The 16,500-nt window shown below is 41.4% G+C and overlaps 1 protein-coding gene across 2 annotated transcripts in view; it reads right to left on the bottom strand.

The window, feature by feature from the left end:
* The window catches only part of prkar1b (protein kinase, cAMP-dependent, regulatory, type I, beta), a 60,285-nt gene extending 44,259 nt beyond the window's left edge, over positions 1 to 16,026 (bottom strand). The window contains exons 1-3 of one of the 2 annotated variants that reach the window (XM_034592446.1): positions 15,851 to 16,026; positions 14,379 to 14,566; positions 591 to 761 (exon numbers count right to left, since the gene is read on the bottom strand). In XM_034592446.1, the coding sequence (XP_034448337.1) occupies positions 591 to 761; positions 14,379 to 14,552 (345 nt within the window). In that variant the 5' untranslated portion in view covers positions 14,553 to 14,566; positions 15,851 to 16,026. Of the gene's footprint in view, positions 1 to 590; positions 762 to 4,121; positions 4,489 to 14,378; positions 14,567 to 15,850 lie in introns of those variants that run through there. The other variant, XM_034592447.1, reaches the window with a different exon arrangement.
* Positions 16,027 to 16,500: the final 474 nt, after the last annotated feature.

Here is a 16,500-nt window from a genome sequence, read left to right on the forward strand (position 1 = left end):
AAGCCTCACAGTCCAAAATGAGAAAACATGAAGTCCCTTTACAAAATAAATTATTTTAACTTCTCTTCCCCTTTCAAACATATTGTATGTCATGTTGTCACAGAAGCCACGGATGCAAAGTGCTTCCAAGCATAAAAAGTCTAAATTTACCTTCAGATTTTGTCGTAAAATATGCACAGCCTTCTGCAATAACCTGATTTATTATTCAGGGTAAAGGATTAGAGAGCCTAACATTTTCCAGTTAGATTTCCCCCATGGAAAGACAATTTCTTGGCCGTGTAACTAGGCTTCAAAACAGCTTTTAGAGCTGATATTTTAGAGGTCTCCAGCTCTAAATAAACAACGTATGTGTGACATTTTGGTTAAAAGTTTTAAAAAGGTTACATATTCCCTCTTTTTCTCGTATATTGTGTATGATACATCTAACAGCTTTGAGCAGCAAAATATGGATTCATCCATTTTATAATAGATAATAGGCATTGACTGGAAGTGTCTGTGTTAGAACATGTTGATGAGTTTGCATATTCAAGCCAAGCATGTACTGGTTCTGTCACAGATGTTTGCTTATGCATTACTCTATCAAGGCTGACCTTGCGAACGTAGCTGACAGCATCCTCTTCGGTGTAGACCTCGGCACTGACCCCTCCTCTGCGGCGCCGGGCCTTGACAACTGGGTTTGGCGGTGGGGGGGAAACTTCATCATCATGTGAATCTGACTGGCTGTTAGATTTCTGACGTGCCATGATTTGCTTGCATTCTTCCTGTAAAAAGAAAGGAGAGACATGATTGGTAGACGGACATGCATAGAGAGAGAGAGGCACAATTAATCCTTTTCCACCAACATTGACCAGGTTCCGTTCCAGTTCGTGCACCTTATTTTGACCCATTTGGAGCATTTCGACCAAATATAAATGGGTTAGGAACCTGATAAGTTCCCAGCTGGAATAAAAAATAACAGGTTAGCTGTGACAACATCAGTGGACTTGTGATATTCTACCAATTGGATTGAAAAGATGAAGAAGGCAAGCATGTAAGAAATTGTACGAAAAAAGATCATCCGAAAAGTACAGTATAAGTACAAACACTGGTAATCAGTGTGATCCACCATCTTGCACTGATTGTTTACTCTGTTAGTGCATTGTGTAATGCCCCCCCCCCCAATAATGGTTCCAATCTTCCACTCTGGTTTACTGTGTTGCACCAAGTGTCCAGGAATCCTGAAAGGAACAGATTCAAGGACCAGAGCAGACTGAGTAGAAAAGAAGTAAGAGACGGAAAGAAAAATGTATTCAGTGGTTAAAAAAAGGCAGATAGATCTATAAAAACACTGTCAATTATTTGACTGCGTAACCAACACACGCAACTACCGTTGCTTTAGGCAAGAACAAGATCATATGAGAGCATCTGTTATTCTTCCACCTCACGAATGATCACACAATAAACAGCTGACAAACCTTTTCAAACACAGTGTTTGGTCTTACAGCAAACATCATGCGGTTTTAATCACGTCAGACAATAAAACAGAATAGACCTCAGAGAAAGTAATGAGGATGTCCTTGTCCTGAGTGTATGCTGTCTGGGGCATGTGTCTGCCACCTTATGAAGTGAAAGCTTTCAAATAATAATATATGCAGGTTTAACCATGCAGACAGAAGAAGGCTTAACCAGGTACTCTCCTCCTCTCATATGATGTATATAAAGACATGAAAGGGGAGACAGGATGCTTGTGTCTGGCTGTTGTTTCAACTGCTGAATACTCTGCAGGTGTTGAATATTGATTGCAAATTGATTAACACTTTAGCATAGGATAACATAAAACCACTGTGAGCTTCCTAATATGCGAGACAAGGGCAATAGGATAACAGTTTGTACAAAGGTAGCCAGTATCCAGAGCAGAGTGTATGGGTACAACTAACAGCATCTGGTGTGTATCTGTGTCCACCTGCTGGCACTGAGTGTGTTTTTCTTTCTTAGTGTGTCCAACAGCTCAGTGGGAGTTGACTTGACAGCAGTTATTCACCCCGACATATTTTGGCACAATAACCAAAACACATTTTAAGCAAGATTTCAGTAGATTTAAGGTCTTTCTTCTATTTGTTGCTTTACTGCATTTCTATTGAGCGGTCACAAATAAACAAGATGTCTCAAAGAGACAAGACTCCAGATGGTCAAGTGTTGCCAGACACTCTCTCACTGCAGCACAGAAACACAGACAGAAATAAACAGGGAGAGAACATAGAGCAGATTTTTCTTGGTCTGATCACTAAACAAACTATTGAAAGACATGATATTCAAATCCACTGTATTCACTTCAGTTTGGAGTAGAAATCGATCATTCAATTGATGATTGATTATTTTGGTCAAGCAGGAATGCTTTCATCAAATTTCAATATGAAGGTACAGGCAACAGACACACAACTCTTTCCATACCAAATAGATACATGAAGTTTTTTTTAAATGTATTCAAGTGCATGGTCTTTCAATTTGAGAGCAGGATTTATTGATTTCACTTTCAGATTTTGTAATGCTTTCACTCAAAGCCCTGCGCTCGCACTTCAAATAGCCCCTGCTTGTTCTTTACTCTGCTTGTGCTCAAACTGTGCACTTGGACTCTGATATTTTGTTCTTGAACAGATTTCCTGTGCTCCAGCTTCAGCGCTTCTCGCTCTCACGGTGATTTTGCACGCATGTGATACATCTGCTCTCAGAATTCTCCTCTGCGCTTTGATTATTTTTCTGCCCTCAAAATTCCCTAACCAATAGAATGCCAGGTGTAGTGTTGACGAAGGATGGGGGGGGGGGGGGGGGGGGTTATCTTAACTGGGTTCATGCACTCATGCCCTTCACAGCTTCATTTTTCACATTTGGCTAACACAGTTGTGCAACAGAAAAATTAACCAGTGACAATTTTAACAATTATTAATAATTCAAGGTATTTATTGAAGCATCACAGCTGGTAGAACACAACACCCTTTTCTATGAAGCATATTGAGGAGATGAGTACACGTGGGGAGCAGAGGGGTTACTGAATATCTTAAGCAGACAGCAGTAAACAGAGACAGTGAGACGACCTGTGACAGAGATATCAAGAGGACCACAGACACATGGAGAGCCAGAGAGAGAGAGGTGCTGAGAGTAGGTGACAAAGAGGAGACTGTCACGTTACCTGAACACAGACAGTAATGTCAAATACAGACCTCACACTTCTCTGTACACTATCTACTGTTTCGATCACCCCACCAACATCATGTAATGGGAATGGACACAGTAATACAGCATTTCTATAACGATACAAAACATCAGCCAGTTTCACTTGTGTAGAGGGCAGCCATCAGCTTGCACTTTCACTCATTCCTTCCATCTCATAAACTTTCTGTCTCTCAATTTCACTCCCTGACTTTATCTTTCCGTTCATTCCATGCTCACTGTGATGCCATGTACACTGTCTGTCTGAAACTATTTGATAATGCGGATCATACACAAGCACAAGCACACACACACACGCACACGCGCACACAGACAGAGAAGTAAACATACTCCACAGGCATGCGCGCACACACATACACACTTCTTGCTTACGCAGAGTCACTGCTTGAGGGAATACAGCCAGCAGGAGGAGAGGCAGAGACAGAACATCGTACATACGTACACACACACACACACACACACACACACACACACACACACACACACACACACACACACACACACACACACACACACACACACACACACACACACACACACACACACACACACACACTTACAAATAAATGCACAGGCAGACTGCAGGGGGAGAGGAGAGCTCACCGCTCCAGCTTAATCAAGGTGGCAAGGTCTGCAATCAGGTAAGACACATTCATCCTCTGAAGACAGCGACAGCAAAGCCAAAACACATTTCCAGTCCATTCAAGCACTGCAAACATATGATATATGTTTTATCTCCTCACTCTAGACTACAAGTCTGAATCACCAACTACCAAACACTGTTCACATTCTGCTGTGTGTCACCTGGCACTAACAAGCATCTTTACCTTGCAACAAAACTTGCACACTCCTGCCTCATACCGGTTAGTTTCACAGGCTAACTGCAGACAAAGTTTGTAAGCAGAGGTATTTACCATGGCATGGAGGGCCCCTGGTCAGGCCTACTGTGTGTCCCTCAGCCTGTCAGAGGCACCAGGCATCAAGTCAAAGTGTGTGTGTCAAAGACTGCATGGGCATCAACACACATGGATCCCGACCTCATACACATGCCACAGCACAGCAGCATCTTGCCATACTAGCACAGCGACAGCATGCAGCCCTCTGTGTGTGTGGGTGTGTATGCACACTCAGGTTTGAATGTGTGTGTGCAATTAAGCAGAGAATTCAAGTGAATGAAAGAGTGAGTGAGAGAGCACGAGTGGCAAAATATCTGCAATCCCCACGACACAGCAGCTAAAGAACAAGACTACTGATGAAAACACTGATCACAGCAAAAAGCTTGTCTCTCCATCGCTACTGCGCAACTCCGTCTGCTTTCTAGCCTCTCTCTCCCTCTCTCTCTCTCTCTCTCTCTCTCTTGCGCGCATACACACTCACAATCAGGTGGCGCAATGAGCGGTCTCCTCTCGCTTCCCCCCTGTCACTATGACAACTGGGTACCGTGAGCATCCTGAACAGTTGGTGGAGAGTCTGAGCAGGAAGCTCACACACCTACATTTGCGCGCGCACACAGACGCACACACACCAGCTCTGACGATTGTTGACAGATTGTCTGTCTGTCTGTCTGTCTCCCTCTCTCTCTCTCTCTCTCTCTCACACCAACACATACAGTGATTCAGTTCACAGAAGGGACAACGTCATACCCTTCAATACAGACTTCTGTTCTGACCAAATGGCCTAATCTGTGTGTTTTGAACCAGCAAATGGCTGCAAACATTCTCACAGGGATTCATCATTGTGCCACACACTCCCTGTTTGTACCAGACACTCTTCTGTACCATGTCTTTCTCAGTCCTCACTGTTCTTCCAGCCCCACCCACATGCTTTCCTATTCGGTCAAAGGGTCAGACACCAAGCGAGGACTCAATGTTTGGCTCCCAACAACTCTGAATACTGTTGTGCCGCCAGTGCTCAAACACAGGAAGTCCCCATCAGTCCAAGATAAGGTTGGAACAGCTGAAATGAGATAAACCTTTGGTTTTAGCTTTTCTTTTTAGCAAAACCCATGTTTAGTCATATTTTTTCCAGCCATTTGACTTTTTTTGCTATTCTTTCTCAATCTGAGAAAGTGTAAAATCTATGTCTACCACCGTTAGATACCTTTTCAAATGTAAAGTAGCCCTCTTTTAATATTCTCCCGTAAATTGTATCTATTTAATAATATATTTTCTAGTCTAGAATCAGTGCTAACAGAATCAGCCCCCCCTCCTCCGCTGTCCCTGCGTCATCACTAAGGCCTTGGTGCCAGAGAGAAAGGACAGAAGAGGAGGGCTAGAAGAGGAGACAGAGGACACGCTCGTAAGCAGGGCATGGACGATCTGTAAAAAATGGCCTTTCCATTGGAGAAACAGTGACAGTGGGTCAGAGATTAACCCAAAAAATTAAGATGCAGACAAAAGAAGACACACATCGAGTCCCATGAACACATGCTCCATGTAAATTTGCCGTTATTAAACCACTGTCAATTACAGTTTCAACTCATTTATAGATGAGTCATATTATAATGTTCCTTTCCTGTTTTGTCCTGCCCCTGAGCTAATTTGCACCGAGCAGATAGGAACTAAAGTTATGACTTTCATCGCAACAGCTGTGAACAAATGTTCATCAGCCCAACCACCATTATGTTCAGCACAAAAGCATCCAAGCTTTCACGAGAGCGGATCAGTGGGGTGGCAGAGCAAAAGCATCTGAATATCCATTCGTCCATCAAGGGATTTAAGATTAATTATTTTAAGATGAGGTGGAGAAGAGGAAACATCCATAAGCAGTTACCTTAGGTAGCCTCAGTCCGGTGACGTGAACGAGTTAATGCTGAAAGCATGCGAGTGAACCAAAAGCAACAAGGTGCTGCACAATCACCAACACACATACTCACACTCACTCACACACACACACACACACACACACACACACACACACACACACACACACACACACACACACACACACACACACACACACACACACACACACACACACACACACACACACACACACACACACACAGGTAATGAAGCATAGAGAGCAGATACACCAGCAGAACTAACAGTCTACTCATCACTCTGTTCCACACCATTACAGCACCACAATGGACGGTTTGCTGCTATATTAAGTGCGTGTGTGTGTGTCCTCCTGCCAAAGAAATTATGTTCACTCTCATTATGCTTTCAGCACACACAAATTAATTTTGCTCTCCATATGACGCCTCTCCACTGGCTTAATTAATTATCTATGTTAACCCTCAATTAACCAACAGTTATTAAAACCTAAACCTTCAGTTTAATCTCAATGCCAACAGTCATGAGTTAAACAACTTGTAAGAGGCAGATTTGTGTTCCTACAGCATCAGGTCGAAATAACAGGTAAACTATAAAACATGTTCTGGGATAACAGAGAGGCATCATGCTTTTATTTCAGAATTGCATACACAACTCAACCTTGCTCCTTACATCCCAATGTATAGTTTTCTCATGATTACAGGATGTTGGTGGGAGTTTCAGTTACTACAAGGCAAGTTTCACATGTTTCTAGACTGCACCATGCAGTAAGAACTGAATATGTGCTAGCTATCGCTTTTCGTTTGATTATTGAGGTAAATGAATTGCATTTTTGACGGCTTGAACATACTCGAAAAACTCACCGAACTTTGCGGGTGCGTCATGCCTGTTGAAAATGTATGTATTCTGGAGTAATTCGAATTTGGCATGGAAAATGGCTCAACAGTGCCCCCTAAAACGCAGAAGGTCCGTCTTGTTTAACCGATCTTTACCAAATTCGGTACACACGTGTATCATCACTGGACAAAAAAAAGTCCCTAGCACCAATTTGATTAATGCAAAATTGGATTTTTGTCCATTTTACACGATGTGTATATTAACAAACTCCTGCTAGAGCTTTCATCGGATCAACTCAAATAGTGAGTTTTCGTCACACGGAGTAACCGTGGCGTGGCATCAGATTTTGATGAATCACCATCAAAACACAAGGTTGTATCTCGGACATACATGGTCCAAAGTAGCTCATCAAAGGAGCTTTTGATGACATAAAAGATGTCTTCTATGTCATCAAAGGGGCCTTCTTCATCGAGGAGAGCTGGATTCCAAGACACACCCACAACTCCAGCTTGATCCTGTGGAACAAAGTCTAGGTCCTCAGCATCAGAGATTTCAGACTCAGAATCAAGACCAAGAATTAGCTCATCTTCCTCATCCTGTTCTTCATACAGCATCTTTATGACCATGTCAACCGTAAGTCTGAAATGATTGCGACCAGCAATACTAGCACTCTGGATAAAGAAAATCAAAAGCATATTCTCAAATGCTCAATCAGTCTATTAAGTATATACTGTTATATTTCGAGTTTCATTTTCTTGATCTAGCTATGTTTAGCTAACCAGAAAAGAAGCTAGCTAGCTAACAGCTAGTTAGTATTGTACATATTTGTCTTTCTCACTAGTAATGGATTATAAGATAAGACTTACATGCATCAGATGTGAAAAAGCAGCTGGGTGAAATGAATGGTAGGTGTTCCGTAGTGAATACATACTGTATGGGTCATTTTGTACCCGTTTGTTTATAAAGTAAGAAAGGACAAAGTAAAATAATGATTTGTGGTAATCAAAAAAAAAACATGCTGCGTTTTTTCTGTTCGCATCTTTCTGCTCTCAGAAAAAAAACATAGCTTAGTAGAGGAAGGTGGAGGGATATAACGGGCAGATGAGAGAGGACAAAGAAGGACCACCGTGTAGACAGGAGCTGGGGGTCCAATTTACCTGGTGGGACCCAGAGTGGGGGCCAGGGAAGAGGAGGTTTAGGCCTGGGTCACTGCATGCACCCCCAGGCTGAGTACCTTGCCCCCAGCACGGTGGTGATGAGTGAACACACAGAAGCTGGATATAGTCCGTTTTCTAGGTTTAAAATACACCATACACACACTGCTGGCACACACATGTGTAGGTTGATGGTCTCAGAGCAGAACAAGAGGGAGACAGGGAGAATGTAAAAGAAAGAAAAGGAAAAGTAGAAGACGGGGAGATAATCAAAGCTACACCAAATTCTCTTCTGAATGCTCTCAGCAGACTCAACAAACAACCCCCCCGACAAATTGTCAATCAGAAGCCTTTGAAGGGACTGGCAGATTTGTTATGATAGGTCTTGGTGACAGCTGAATGGATGGCAGCGCAGAAAGGCTTCTCATCTTACAGGGGAGGGGGAGAGAGCGGCTGATTGATTGATAGAGAGACAGAGTGAGGAACTCTCCCATGATGCAACATGATGGGACCTAGTTTACATTTGCATGCTTTATGATGTTGTGTTGAGCAATACACAATCAGTAGATGTGGACAGATATATATATATATATATATATATATATATATATATATATATATATATATGAGAGTTAAAAATATATAGGTTGTAGCTAATAATATATAGCTTTACAGCATTAAATCTAATTTAAATGTATTCTAAAGGTAAACAGAAGCCAGCGAGTAGATGTTCAAATCGGAATGTGTTTTGTTTCAGTTTCAGTATAGAGACATAGAGAGATCAAGCAAGTTTAAGTGGAACAGTTATGTGTATAAAATGATGGTAAAGAAGAAAGGAATCATATTAGGAGAAAGCTCAAGTATGTAAAACAGGATACTGGTGAGAAAAACAGAAGCAAGGAAACAAAAGGGAATAAGACAAAATTTGGATGGATGTGACCACTGAGAAAAAAGACATGAATGAACAGATGAGGGACAAAAGCTGTGACACATGAGACACAAACTTGTGACAGCCCTGTGAGTGTAGGGAACACAGGGAGCATTCTGCTAGTCATAATACCACAGAGCAACTCACAGCCACAAACAGACATATACATACAAACAGCAGGGGGGGGGTGTTCTTGATATATTCTGTGGAAAGCTCGTGCTACAAAAGTTATCAGGAGACCAGGTCACAACTTTCAAAGTCAAGTTCAAGTCCAATTTTCATAATGGTGGCCAAACAGAAGATGCAATTCCATAAAACATCTGTGGTGGCAGCCGACCCCTTGATAAACTGAGTAGCACATCCACACTCACACATTCAGGCGTGTCAATTTTAGCTGTTAAACAAATCTGTAATAATGAAGACTGATGAGATCTAGTCACTATTTCTGGGTTAGAGCAGCATTTCACTGTGTCAAATAGACTTCTGCAGGGATATTCACTTATTAATATTATATATACACACGATTATGGAAAATACAAATGCAATGATAAGTCTGTGGTATTTCAATCAATTCTTTGTTTACCACTGTTTCAATACCATCAGTATGCCATAATTTTCTTTAATAAGCTTTTGTATTAACCACGGACTGTATGTAAGGTGACAACCCCCCAAAAGTGAAGGCAAAGCAACTCGAATGACCCCCGGTGGCTGGTTGTTGTGTAGGTCGTAAACCCCACCTCCTCCATGTTAGCAGATGAGACACGGAACAAACTAAAAGTAAAAATACTCCAATCTGCAATTTTAGGTTGTTCTTATCACACGGATGTATGTCCAAGTGCTCATTGTGTGTTCATTCTGGTAAGTTTGGTTTTACTTCCCTATGAAATATTAGAAAAATTAAGTGAAATGATTGACAACTGAGACAAACACTAACACAGAAACTAACCATCTATTCCATTGTAAACTGACTAGCACTATTTATGCTTCAAATGTAAAGTAAATAAGAGTGACAAACATATTAACAAATAGTAAACATCTGTTAAAAGACAGTCCTGTTAGAACACTATGCTAAATTGCTACAAATATGTTGCCTTTTGACACTGTAGTGTGCCAGAAATGAAGGTTCACTTCTCAGCAATTACACACTGAGCTGTGAGAAGATGAGAACACCCATGTGAAGCTACTGATCTGTACAAATCAAAGGCATCATTACCATGCATAAATAGGCAGGATGAAAGGGAGCGAGACGCCTGTTATTTAGTGATTCACAACGTCAACTGGGGACTAGAGACATATTATTATATCGAAACAAAAGTCAAAAACAAACTAGTCAGACTGATGATTGAGTGTGATCTCAAGTGTGCTTGTGATGTGCAAGAAAATGTATGTATGTCAAGGGAAAAAAACCATAAACATCAAAGAACTACACAAGCCACAAAGAGATTTTAGAGATAAATATGTGAGAGCTGCATGAAATGGATCTTATGCAGATATGAAATGAGGTTAGATCTGGCAAAAAGGGGAGAAAGAATACCCTGGTGATCAAACGGGCACACAGAAAAACCTGAATATATTCGAGGACAGAAAGAATAAACTTTGTGAATAAAAGAGCTCATTGAACACAGAATAGACTACAGTCTAACAATCCTCTGCTGTTGCCTAGGTTACCGCCTCTAGTGGGCGACCAGTGTTGACGAAAGGTGACTGTGAGAGACTAACATAAACAAACATGGAGGGTGAGGTACAGGAGAAAATGTGATGACAGAGGAGGTGTATTATTTTCTATCCTCTGTTTTTGTGTTGTGAGCCAAAGATGCCTTCTCTGAATGACTCAGAGAGTCAGAGACAAGATCTGACCCCTTGATTTAATTCCAACTCTTAAAATTCAGGATGTTGGTCTGTATTTATAATGTGCCTCCGTCTACTATAGCCTTTTTCTGAAGCATAAGATTTGTGGACACGTGAGCTGCTTTCAGACATGCACTGAACTCTGCAGTTCCTCCGTATTGTCTCCGGAGGAGGTGCATGTGTGAACGCAAATGTCCGAGTGAGACACCCTGTACTTTCTGTGGACTTTATCCACCTGGCCTCCTAGTATAATGTCCGTATAAATCCAAGAGAAGTCAATGTGTGGACACAGTGAGTGTATTCGCAAAAACAAATATCTCCCGGTGAAAAAGTGCCGTCATACACGTAGAAGACATCGACGAATGTGTCAAGAGAGTTTGTGGTGAAAAGAGCTGATGTCAGACTCATGGTGCTGTAAACATGATCACCTGAGTTAATACGTCACTTCCTGCCTGTCTGCTGCACCCGGCTGCTCCACCTCTCACCTGAATAATACAGAGGATTGGTTGCTGTTGTGAACGCGGAAAACCTCCCGCTGTGTTGTTCATGCGTGAAAGGCAGACTACGGGTAAACTCAGTAGCCAATTCTGAAGATTTTCAATGTTTTATCGGTTTTAGGTGTGGATCATGTCACCAATACAAAATTGAGAAAATAAGATCTGCGGTCCCAAATCCAGATTAAATGGGCATGGCTTGTTGAAACAACTGTTGTCCCTGTGCGGGTGGAAAGGAGCACAGTAAGCTCCTTAAATAACTGGGACACCACAAAAGCAGCAGACAGTTCCACAAATGACTGACCTCACAACACAAGCAAAGACTGGACAGCTTGAAGAGAATAGTATTGGGCAACTGAGGGCCTGAAGCAGCTGAAGGGGCTGGAGGCCTGGAGTTTTTTTATTCCAACCACTTGTATACATTTGATTTTACTGACCACAATGCAGCAGCATTACTGTTCAATCCCAACTCCACCAGGAATACATTAGTTGCTTGCTACCTTATAATACATAGCTGCAGACAGAGCACAAGTAGCAATAATAACATTTTATCATAGTGTTATTTTGTGCGTGTGTGATTGCAAGATGGAATCCTAACGTGGTGTGAGTCAATGGCTTTTTTGCAAGTGTGGCAGTTGAAGGCTGAATTCATTAAAACCATTGCACCAAAATAGGTGTACGCCGTTAAAACAATTCCTCAAATAGTTCATGTTTATATAATGAAAACATTATGAGCATAGGAGGTGTCCTCGATATGTGTCCTCGTGATATTGGTGCATATTAAGGCAAAACTCCAGACCCCATTTCCTCTGTATTTGATAAAAATAACCTTTCCAGTCATGTAAACAGAAATAGTATGTGTAGCAGTTAGCTTTGCGATCATGACAGATGTACAGGTGGAAATGGGTCGGATTAAAAACTATATGTAAGCAGCAGCAACGACAGTGTAATACTAGCAATGCACCACAGCTACATACACAGCTAGATTCTCAGAGAACTAATGCTGTAAAATTGTACAATGAACCCCCTAACGCGGTGCATTATTAAAAGAGTCTGTCCATCTGTCCATACATCCATCCATTAGCTACACCACTTATTCTTTGTGGGTCGCAGGGGGAGCTATAGGGCTAATTACAGTTGAAATTAGGAGAGAGGCGAGGAACACACTGGTTATTCAAAGAGTGATATTCACATTAAGAATTGACCCCAAAGCAGTTACATTAATGTAGGCAACTTTTCATTTTACATTAAAGTGTTTTTTTTATTCCAGAGCAGAGGGTGTAAAATCCCTGTTTAGTCATTTCCCATTCTTAATAATGATATTCACACATCTGATCACTGTGCCACAAGCACATTCATGTAACAATTAAGAAAATGTTTCCATCTTAAATGTTGTTGAGATGGGATACACACGGGGAAGGTGAGCGGTGTATGTCGTTTTACAGCATGAATTACTTGCAGCTTGCTACTGTACAGCTTCTTCTGTGTTCAATCACAGTCATTAGTATTCATGTTGGTTCACTGACTATGCAGCATTACAGTCGCTACTAACAGCAGCTCCACTTAAAACTTGCATTCTGTCCTAAAACCTAAGCATATATCTTGCAGTGCAGACCATAGTTGAAAAGGAGGATGTGACTTGATACTTGGATAAATATATGTCACTGAACTTTGAAAAAACAGGTGAAACAGATCTTTTGCAGTTACAGAAACAAAGCTGAAACCAGTGTTACCACAGGCCACGCAAACAGCCCAGTCCAAACAGGCATGTTTAGTATGGGCACTGCAGTAGTAGATATCATGTGGAAAATATCACTTTTCATTTTTAAAAGCTGATCAAATCAGATGACTCTCACATGCTACCACACGTACACACACACCACTGGATTGAGACCCTCCTCAAGGCATGGGGATCGTGAACTTGAGTCCTCCTATATCTCATGTCTACTCACAATAGCTTCTCTTGTAGGAGACTTTTTTTTCCAAGGCCGAAATTCTCCTTAGTACATCAACAGCCTACAGCTCTACCTCATACACCTTTATGATCTATTTGTGACAGTAGTGTTAGAGTAGAGCCCATTGTTCAGCTCAAAATCTTGTGATCCACTCATGAGCAAACCCATCTGTATCTCTGCTTGATCAAAGCCAAACGCCGGGAACATCCTTTTAGGCTAAATCCTGAGACACCCTGTTTTAAGGTTAACTTGGATTTTAGGCACAATAACACCTGTATAATATTTGTACAATCACTAGGGAGTTTATTATGTACACTAAACTCTCACAGTCTAATACAACAGTCCCTCCATGATGATCATAACATTTAGTTTTCATTGGAATTGTTTTAGGAAATGTTGATATAACTATTTAATCTTTTTGAAGGATGTAATTTGTTATACTGTTGAATTGTTTTTCAGTGTCCAGGCAATGCTCTGTTATGAATATAACAAGCGATGGCCCCATTTAACAGTACAATAGAAACACCTGTCCAAGTATTTAGTTTTTATGTCCCTACATCAAAATGACCATTTAAAGGGAATATGAAATCCGAATCTGAAGTTTTGCAACGGCAGATTTAAAAATGACCATAAAAGTAAATCACAATCTCATGAAAACAGATTTAAATGTAGGATTTCTTGCAGGACTGTTGCACTGGACTGTATTAGCTAGATGTTCCTAATAAATTGCTTTAAATGTACATTATGGTGTGTCACCTAGTAGATTCCAAGTTATTCAGCTCAAAAAGCACCTTATAAATTTAGGATTCCATTGAAGGAATTGAAATTATAGCTCTAATGCATAAAACTGCGCTACTGTGCAGTTCATGGTAACATCTGCAATGAGATTTAAATTTTACACAAGTTTTCACAATATTAAAACAACATTTCACATCATAAATGAGCTTCTAATAACCATGTGTATCACAGACTGTGATACATGATGAGAAATGTTAATCAGAAGAATGTAACAAATAAATCACTACTTGGGACACACTGCTATACATTTATGTCACATCTCATACTCAGGTTATTGCAACAAACAACTTCAAGCTCACCACATCAAAATATAAGGTGCACGTAGAGACTACAAATAATAGAACTAAGTCACACAAACACAGAACTTTTTTATAACCAACCTTCTCCAGCTTTTCAAAATGCTCCCTCAGGAACTTCATAGGACGCTCAGGCTTAGCGATGCAGAGGTTCACTATGCACTCTTTGAGGATCTGCTGGATGTTGTGCTTCTGCACAAAAATTTCACAGCCCTTCAAACTCTCGTCGTCTTCCAGAGTGGAGGAGGAGGTGGCCATCTTATCTTTTATCTCTGTGGCAGTGGGAGAAAACAGGGTGGACCATGAGAGGAGGGGAGGGAGAGCAGAACAGAGACGAGGGCAGAACAGGGCAGCAGGGGATTACAACACAAAATAGTTGAGAGGGGCAAAATGCGGAGTGCATGTTGTATGGTAAGCAGGGAAAAGGGGAGAGAAAAGAAGAGCAATGGTACGTGGGAAGGAGGTAACTGGACATTTTACACCATGTCGCCTATGTTTCCTTTGAAGGACCTCATGGCATGAACTGTCGTAAGATGGCAAGATTGTTACAGGTATATGTAACCTGTTTTTTTTCCGCTGAAGAAGACTGATAACTTAAAAAGACAATCATTAAGTTAGTGTATCAGTTGTAAGTTTGGTCAATATGACAATATAGGTATTGTAAATTTGACTGTGATCTCACTGATACAGTTTAACCAGGACAGTTTGCCATACTACCATAGTAAATGTCAAGGTAGCTCCCCTGAGTGTATTACACCTCTGTGGTTAGGGTTAGGGGTTGCTGTGATTTTTTGGCTCTAAAATGAAGATGCACCTTGATTTGTCCAGTTTGATTTTGCAATGAATTTATCTATAAACATTTTCTCGAATCGTTCTCCCCCCGCAAAACAAAACACTATATAACGATGCAGATCACAAAATGTGATTACATGTGACAAGTTAGAGGCTTTTAATTCTAACCACGCACTCTTGTTTGGTTGACATCTTGAAATTGCATCCCTGAACTTTCCAGGGAATATGGAGTGATTTGTTAACGTAAACACCTCTACATGTGGAAGTGAAGCAGACATGTCACAGTGCATGACAGCTCCCATCAGCCTCGTTATCTCAGACAATAAGGACACAGTCTATCACATATCGAGCCAGGAAGCTGAGCAGGATGGGGCTAGCTGTTCACTACTAAACCTGAATCACTTCCTCAATGGGAAATCGCGATGCTACAGTTAATATTGCATAATAAATCACACTCAGACATCACATCGGGACATGGCCTCTGCTGAGTGCAGTTTCTTCACCTCTAACAGCAGAGCAGTGCCCACACTTAGCATGTTTAGCTCCTGTGAAGCTAGTGATGACACCGGGCACCTGTTCAGCTGCAGTCAACACACAGGCTAACCCAGCTAGCCTTGCTAACCTCACAATGACAACCAAACAAACAACGAAGTGGAATTCACTGCGACTGCCGCGGCGTCACAGCCACGTTTAAATAAATAAATATATATATATATATGGTAGAGTTCATAATAGCAGGGCGGTGGAGTCGGTGCTCTCCCTACCGTTATTTTGCGGAGGATGCTCGGTGAGAAAACACCTCTGTGTCGGTGGGAGACAGGAGAGGGACACGGTGTGTTAGTGGATGATGCTGCTGCTGCTGCTGCTGCTGCCACGGCTCTGCGTCAGTCCCGATGACGTCAATCTGTCATCTCCACCGCAGCGGCGCTGTCTCGAGGAGGCAGCGAGCACGCGCAAGGCACGTTTACAGGTAGAACGCGTTAAAGGAAACATCCGCCCTAAAAAACAAGTGGAGTGGCCTCAGGCACAGTAAGCATCCATGCAGATCTCTCTCTGGGCCACAATAACAGGCTGCCTGCAGTGAAATCATACCCCAAAAAATATATGACATTTTTCTTGCATAAACTTGACCTAACCTCAGGTAAAAATCTTTAAAGGAAACATCCTCCCTTAAAAGAATTGGGACGAAGCTTATTGTACCACTTACTATTCATCATGTGTGAACAGAATGTTCATACTCTGCATTTATTTAATTTTATTCTATATATTTTAACTTTTAAATGCTTTATTTTTTTTTATTCTATTGTCCTGCTTATATTTCTTTACTCTCTTGTCTGCCTCATTCTGACCTGCTTGCTGCTGTAACAAGAGGATTTCCGCGATGTGTGGATAAATAAAGTTCTATCTAATCTAA

This window comes from Hippoglossus hippoglossus, chromosome 8 (genome assembly GCF_009819705.1).
Source record: "Hippoglossus hippoglossus isolate fHipHip1 chromosome 8, fHipHip1.pri, whole genome shotgun sequence".
Lineage (NCBI taxonomy): Eukaryota > Metazoa > Chordata > Actinopteri > Pleuronectiformes > Pleuronectidae > Hippoglossus > Hippoglossus hippoglossus.